Source organism: Otolemur garnettii, unplaced genomic scaffold (genome assembly GCF_000181295.1).
Source record: "Otolemur garnettii isolate 467f Iridium unplaced genomic scaffold, OtoGar3 scaffold00133, whole genome shotgun sequence".
Classification (NCBI taxonomy): Eukaryota; Metazoa; Chordata; class Mammalia; order Primates; family Galagidae; genus Otolemur; species Otolemur garnettii.
In genome coordinates, this window is record NW_003852528.1 from 4,749,235 (window position 1) to 4,757,063 (window position 7,829).

Consider the following 7,829-nt stretch of genomic DNA (forward strand, 5'->3'; position numbering starts at 1 on the left):
CAGAAAGGGCAGCTGGCAAAGCCCCAACCTGGGAGGCCTGAGACCAGTGCCACCAACCCAGCAGCCCATCTCTGGGCCTCAGTTTCCCCAGGAGTAACATGGAAACCTATGAAAAAGATGAAGTTGCCCTAGAGCTGTCCCACCAAGTCCCATGACCACTAGGTCCCTGCATGAACCTGGCTCGGACCCACTCAACTGCCCTTTCCCTGTGTTCATTGTCAGCCCTGACTCAGGGGCCATAAGGCCTGCCTGACCCTAGTACATGGCTGTCCCCTGCAGGTGAGTCATGGGGGCTACTTGACCCCAGCACAGAGCCACCTCCTGTACATAGGTCAGGGGCAGCCTGCCAATCATCCCCCATCCCGGGGAAGTCAGAGAGGGCCTGCCCATTCCTCACTGGCACAGAGCTGGCCTGGTGGTGCTTTAGCAGTGCTCCTGTGCAGGGCAGGGCCCCACATACCTGACCCGGATCTCCTGGATGTCAGGGACCAGCAGGCGCTGCGGCTCCTTGTCAACCTCTGTCAACCGGACTGGGGAGGGAGTCTTCTTGGAGTCGGCCTCTGGCAGTGGCTCAGGCTCCGGGCTGGCCGGTCGGGAGCAGGGCTGTGGGTTTCTGGGAAGCAGCGAGAAGCTGCTGCATCTTTGCAGGAGGCCCCAGCTGGGCTTCATGCCCCACAGCCACTCTATGGGGCAGCCTTTTGGAGTCTGCCCACCTGTGCCCACAGCTGCAGGTCCAGTGTCCACCCACCACGAAAGCCAAGCATCTGCCCGATTCTAGGACAAGTTGGGCATGGGAGGGAGGGGCCCATGGAAGGGGTGTGACCTGGGGCCCATGGAAGGGGTGTGTCCAGCTGTACTGGGTCCACATGCTCCTCCCAGGGGCTCTTCTGCCCCCCACCCCCACCCCAAAGCAGATGCAGCACTGTCTTCACAATTAAACTGAAGAACACAGTGTCTACAGGCACTGTTGGTGTACAGGGAGATGCGGACCTGTGGGCACCCACCAGGCGCCTGTGACTTGTGGGACAGAGGGTAGGAAGCCTTCTTCCTCCTGAGGGTGGAGCTGGGAGGGGGGTGGAGAGCGACACCAGACCCTCCCCTGAAGGCTCTTCCCTAAATGTGTGTGTGACCTGCTTTCTCTACTCTGTGCCCTAAGTCACAGCCATTGTCACAGTCAGTTCATGCTGGAACTTTCTCCAGGATCCCAGAGTACTCACCTCAGGTCAACAGCACCATACCGCCCTTCGACCAGAGAGGGGCAGGTGGAGGAGGGGGTGAGCGTAGCTGCCCCTAGAGGGGACATAGACGGGTCCCGCAGCAGGGTGACAGACATCTCAGAGAGCTGTGTAGGAGAGAAGGCCTTTTGTGGGGGACACAGGGAAGGAAAATATTCTCCTTTCCCTGGTGGGGCCCCTTTGCAATGGCTGTGTCCTGGACCCTTGCTTATACTCTGCCTTCTGTTTGGGGCACCCTTGCCCCCCATCTGCACAGCCACAGCTAAGAGGCTGCCTCAAGACCTCCTGCCCACTGCAGCCCACACTTCCCTACCTGGCCTCTCCCAGGACTTCAGGCTCTGCCCTGGCTGGGGAGGTGGGCCTGCTGCTTCATCAGGGGCTGGGCTGGAGCTCTGAGCTGCCCAGAGCTGCTCCATCTGCCAGCAGTGCCCTATGGGGCCAGCACTAGGGATGTCCATGGGGGCTGGAGTGGAAGGTCATGGCCAGAGTAGGACCTCTGGGCCCAATGCAATGCAGAAGCAGCTTCTGGGGGCTACAGGATGGGGATCAATTGCCAGGGCTGAGAGAAGCCAGAGGAGGCCATGACCAGTCTTAGATAGAGGCAGCTGGCTGAGGGCCGGCCAGACAGGGTAAGGCAGGAAGAGAGTGGGAGCCTATGAGGGCCTGGGCAGACCTCCCACCCATGTCCCTACCCACCATAGCCCCAGAGCAGCTGGTCACTAGCTATGTGGTCTCCTCTGGACAGAGAGATGTGTTCCTAGTGAAATTGCCTTTCCCTCTGGGAGTAACTCCCCCTGGGTGCTGAGCCCCACAGGGCAGCCTGGACAGTGCCTCCCACCCACCTTGCTCTCGCTGGCGCTGACACAGACGTGACTGTGGGTGTACTCTCTGTTGAACGTGTGTGTGAGGAGGCGCAGGCACTGTAGATAGACACATGGGGGTCAGGAGCCAGGCCTCCGGGACACCTCCCTGTCCTGGCACAGCAAGGCTCCTCTGCCCGCCCCTCTCCCAGGCACGCTAGGTCAAGGCCAAGCCCACTGGTCAGGGAGGTAGCACCCAAACCCACCCAGGTAATGTGCTGGGGAGCCCTTGGGGCAGTGCTGCCCACAGCTGTGCAGCCAAGAAACCACCCCCAGGCAGATGTAGTGAGTGCCCCGGGGGCAGGTATGTGAGAGGGCATAGGTAGGTGCTTGGAGGAGGTAGGTGCTGGAAAAGGCACCAAACTTCCAGTGTGGGTGAGGTGGGAGGGGGTGTGGGACCCTCCTGCTCCCAGCTCCTGGCAGCTCCAACTGGAGCTACCTCAGCAATGCCGGGTCACTGGCGCTGTCCAGAAATGATGCAGACTCTTGAGGGGTTGGGGGCAAGCTGGGCCGCCCACCAGCTCAACCTGCCTTGACAGCCAGCTCCCGCTGCCTCTCATTGGGTGCCTCCAGGGGCGATGGCCGGCCCTCAGCTGAGAGTGGGGAGGAGGCGCTGGATGAGCCATGGGATTCAGAGTCCTCGCTAGAGGCCGGGGACAGGGCTTCAGGCACTGGCCGTTGAGTGGTCTCCAGTTTTTCCCGCAGGAGTAGGTAGTGCCTGGTCTTCTCCACCTTCAGAGGAACACAGAGTTCCATCTGCTACACCCTGAGAGGGCTGGGCCAGTCCCATGGAGCAGCAGGACCCTCTGGGCAGATGCAGGAGAACCCATGCCTCCCCTGGGCTGGGGCTGATGGCCTCAGTATATGAAACGAGAGAACAAACCCCAAGACCCCAGCACTCAGAGCCCACACCCAAGTCCTGCAGCCTTAGCAGACAGCAAATAAGCTGCCTCCCTCTGTCAACAGCCTCGTGGCTGCAGCCTGCAGGCCCCAGAGCGAGCAGATGGACATGAACATTCAGGACATGCTCTGCAGTGCTGGTGGCCTTAGCAAAGGCCAAGGGGTGGGCACAGCCTCTGCCTTCCCACTTCCAATATGCACACCCTGCTCAACAGTCAGCACCAGCTGCCAAGCATTGGCCTACCCTAATCAGAGCAACTTCCTTCCCAGGGGGCCCCTCCTCATCTGCAGGCCTGATACTCTCCTCCTGAAGCCCAGAACACACCTTCTGTTCTAAGGGGGCTTTTTTTTTTTTTTTTCTGAGACAAAGTCTCAATATGTTGCCCTTGGTAGAGTGTCATGGTATCACAGCTCATACCAACCTTAAACTCTTGGGCTTAAGCAATTCTCTTGCCTCAGCCTCCCAAGTAGCTGGGACTACAGGTGCCCACCACAACACCCGGCTGTTGTTGGAGTTGTTGTTTGGCAGGGCCCGGGCCGGGTTCAAACTCGTCTGCCTGGGTGTATGTGGCTAGTGCTCTAACTGCTGAGCTACAGGAGCCGAGCCAGGGGCTTTGTGTTTGTTATGTGCGTGAAGCCCCATCGTGGGCAGTGTGAATGTCACATGCTCTGCCCTGCAGGTGGCCTGTGACTCACTGACTGTGGCCCCTCAGTGGCTTTCATGCCGTGGTGACTACGGCCATGTGGGCCTTGCCTGGGCCCCCTCACCTCTTGCAGCAGGCTCAGCTTCTCCAGTTCCCACTGGTGGTCCAGAATGAGGCTGTCGCTTCGGGGCCTCCAGCCTGCCAGGTTCTCTTCACCCCGGACGTAGGCCACAGATGTGTCCAGCACCCGCCGGCGCCGGCGCTGCATCCCTGGATAGGTACAGACACTCCATCCCTATCCACCCTCTGATCGTTGTGGTGCCACTCACAGAGAGGCCCAGAAGCTCCCTGTCCTCCAGGGCAAAGACCAGATTCCCCTGTCCCCAGGGCCTGCAGAGCCATGCCAGCCTAGGCCAGGGGAAGTTGGTGACCTAGGTGGCCAAGTGATCAGCAGGCCTGACTCTCCCACACAGTGTCCCAGCCTGGACACGCACTCTCACCTTCTGTCCTCCATTTGAGGGCTACTTGAGAAATCTCAGATGCTCACTTGGTTTGGCAGATGAGGCAGCCCCCAAATGCTGCTTGGCTGCGGTCACCCTGCCCCTGCCCCACAAAAGAACAGGTGCCACCTACCTGGGCTGCCTGCATCGGCCACGTGGCACAAGCTGAGCTCATACACGCCTGTCACACGGTTGCTGTGGGGAGCAGGGGGAGAACACGTAAGCCCCAGGCACCACGATAGGGACACGTGAGTACCTCGGGCACTGCCTCAAGCCACCATCCAATCTGCACAAAGCCCATGTCCCACCCCATGCCGAGCTAGGTGGCCAACCCAGGGTGTGGGGCATCAGCCCCTCTTCAGAATCCCATCCAGACGCTCTGCAGCCTCCCAGCAGAGGGAGGTTGGGCAGCCTCATTCAGGTGCCCAGGGGACTATGGTCTGAGCCGAGGTCCCTACGGGGCCCAGCTGAGTCCCAGCCTGGGGGTGATACAGGCAGCATGAGCACATGTGTCCCTAGAACCCAGCATCTGGCACCTCCAGCCCCTCAAGGCACCAAAAGCCTCACAGACAAACCCTCCTGTTCCCATCGTACTGATGGCACCAAGGCCCCCTCAGCAACTCTCTTATGGTGACAAGGCCTGCCACTCAGCAGTGTCACACAGTCACTGGTGGCCTCTGAATGATGTGAAGGGCCCTCTGGGATTCTGAGTCCTAACTCACAAGCACCTTCCTCCTCCCAGTCACAGATTCCTGTGGTCCTGGGAGAGCAAGGTCATGAGGAGGGGTGAGGTGTGACCCCCAGACCATCCACAAGGTGGGCATCTAGGGCCTTGCTCCACCTGCCCACTCCCTGTGCAGGCTGGCCCAGACTCCCTCCAGCCCCCAATATGGTGATGATGTCTTCTGCAGGTGCTCATGGCCCCTGCTGCCCCCCAAGCCACCTTTTCCGTCACTACTATTCCCAGCAAGACCAGGCAGCTCCAGCCAAGGTGAGCTCACCTCTCTGAGGCCCGCAGGCTCCCGCTGCCAAACAGGTTGCGGATGGAACGTGAGGCCGGCAGCTTGGCATCACGGGAATAGAAGACCATGCAGAAGTCCTTGGTGATGACGGCCGGCTGGGTGCAGTTCTCCATCTATGATGGGCAGGCCAGGGACTTAGTCTAAGGACACCCTATAGTGCCCTGGGCCCCCCCTAATATTCTCCTGGGGGCACCAGGCCCAGCACTGACTGGAAGCCACAGCCTCCCCAGGGCCCCAGGTCAGGCCCCAGGCTCTGGCAGGAGAGCATCTGCTCTTGCCTTGAGCCACACCCTGCTGGAGACAGAGAGCTAAAGCCCTGCCTTCCCTGGGCCACCAAAGGGACAGGTGCCTGACATGGGCTTCACCTGCTCAGGCCTTGGCAACCTCACTTGGGGGCGACATCTTCCCCCACCTAATGCCCATGAAGTTTGAGCCTGGCCTTGTCCATGCATGCACATTTTAACTCTAATATGCCACAGAGAGTTCATGGTAGACAACATGCCAACTGTTGAACAGCTCACTCCTCTGCCTTCCTGCAGCTTGTGGTCGCTCTGCCCTGCATGGCTGGTGTGTCTTGGGCATGTGTTGGGCAGAGTCTGGCTGGCAGCCCAACCTCACCACTACCCCATGAGATGGTCACAGCATCCCCATGTCACAGCCAAGATGATTAGGCTCTAAGGAGAGGTGGTGTGTCTGGCAGTAATCCTACCCCCACAGCCCCCAAACCACCTTTTCCATCACTACCATGCCCAGCAAGAAGCACCCATGCTCCCAGCCGCCTCCTGCATGTCTACCATGACCTGCAGACCCTGGGAACAAGGGAAGTGTGGTGGGACGCCACTATTTTGGTTCTGAACATTGACACACGGTGGTGCTACAGCCATCTTTTAACCCCAAGGATAAAATCTACAACTGCATAGAACCAACTGGGTTAATTGTGAGCACAGCCCCTAAAACAAATGTATTTAACTCAAGGACTAGAGAGGTCCTTGGGAGAAGAACCCGGAGTTGTCTGGGGTTGTCCAGGACTCACAAGTGCCCTCACTGCCCTTCACAAGGACCTCAAGCTTTGGAGGAAGGCTGGTATGGGTGGGGTGCCCTGGGCATAGATATCTTGCCTCAATATAAGCAGAGAGGGTCATGTAGATTTTCTCTCGGTAAGGGGTGACCCGGTTCAGCAGGAGAGAGTTGTGCATGGAGCTGTCCCACGCAGCCTCGAACTGGTAAAAGGTCCTAAAAGGAAGCAGAGCCAAGGTAGAAGAAAATGGCAAGGGGACTCTCTCAGTGGAGACAGGGACATGCAGACAGACAGACAGACGTGGACAGCCTGCAGGGAGAGCCACTGGAGCCACAGGCCAGAACCCCGGCTGGTGGCACCAGGAAGGACAGGCTCCTCCTTACTCGGGACCACGTTGAGCAGGGGCCACCAGAGTGCTGCCACCAGGCTGAGCTCCAGGGCAGACAGAGCCCCACTGAAGCTGAGAGGAAAGGAAGGTAGTGAGGATCAGAGGTCAGGAAGGGAAAGGGTGCAGGAAGGGAGGAGAGGACAGGACAGAATGGGGAAGACGAGGGTGGAGCCCTGGCAGGGGGCCCCAGCTCTGTCTGAGTAAGGAGGCACCTGTCTCTCCTTAGACCTGAAGGGGCCTCGCCTGGGTTTGTGAAGCCCTCATAGCCCAAGGCCTCCATCAGCAGACTCGCCCTCTGCCAGGGGAAGGCCCATTGGGGAGGATGCTTGGAGTGGAAACAGGGCTGCCGCGAGGTCCCCTTCGGGCACACAGGAGATAGGCTGCCTTCTTTGGCCTGACCTCGAGCCCAGGTGAACAGGGTGTGAGCCAGAGGCCCTCAAGCTCCTTCCCAGGGGCCAGATTCTGAGGTCCCACTGCCCTCCAGACACCCCTGGGATCAGAACAGAGTCCTGTTAGGTGACGGCTCTTGCTTCCAGCCTTCCAAACAGCAGATTCCTCAACATTCCTCCCAAGCTGGGTGCTCATTTGGGGAATTAGTCACATTTGAGGTGGAGAATATGCCTCAATCCATAGTGTGGGGCCCCCACCCCCCTGCCCGGTTCCCATCCAAGCATCCTAACAAAGACACACCTCAGAGACACAGAACAGCTGGATGGCAGCACCGGCTCCAACATGGCCAGGCCCAGTAAGGCACCAAGGCCCTGTGGGGGCCCACACTGCCCTGTCTACTGCACGGCGCAGTCTGGGGGTGCAGGGCACAGGTCTCATGAGTCAGGGCCATGGAATGAAGCAGGGGAACAGGGCAGGGCCACTGTCAGACACATGTCCCCAAGGAGAGACCCAGAGGAGGGTAGGAACAGAGGGCTGTCAGAGAACGGGGCAGAGAGCAGGCAGACGTCAAGGAAGAAGGAACTCGATCAAGAAAGCAGAAGAAGACAGACCAAGCGGGTACGGGGGAGAAAAGGGAGCTGTACCTAGTGTCACTTCCGAATGAAATGCTAAAGGCAAGGCAGCCAGGACACACACGTACACACACAGAAGAGATGGAGACATCAGAACGAGTACGTCACCAGGCCCAGGGCCAGCTGACTGGGCAGCAGGCAGGGCTCAGGGCCCCCAGGCGTGCTGCCCTCGAGGCTGGGATACAGGCCTACTTGGAGCCCCCGGGCCTGGCCTTGCAGTCCCCCTTCCCCCCAAGTTTG

At 59.4% G+C, this 7,829-nt stretch overlaps 1 protein-coding gene across 1 annotated transcript in view; it reads right to left on the minus strand.

Annotated features, from left to right (window-relative positions):
* The window catches only part of KIF1A (kinesin family member 1A), a 70,057-nt gene that overhangs the window by 1,761 nt on the left and 60,467 nt on the right, over positions 1-7,829 (minus strand). The window contains exons 38-45 of the mRNA XM_003798281.2: positions 6,280-6,394; positions 5,141-5,274; positions 4,273-4,334; positions 3,764-3,909; positions 2,627-2,827; positions 2,078-2,155; positions 1,218-1,342; positions 466-613 (exon numbers count right to left, since the gene is read on the minus strand). Coding sequence (XP_003798329.1) covers positions 466-613; positions 1,218-1,342; positions 2,078-2,155; positions 2,627-2,827; positions 3,764-3,909; positions 4,273-4,334; positions 5,141-5,274; positions 6,280-6,394 — 1,009 coding nt within the window. The remainder of the gene's footprint in view (positions 1-465; positions 614-1,217; positions 1,343-2,077; positions 2,156-2,626; positions 2,828-3,763; positions 3,910-4,272; positions 4,335-5,140; positions 5,275-6,279; positions 6,395-7,829) is intronic.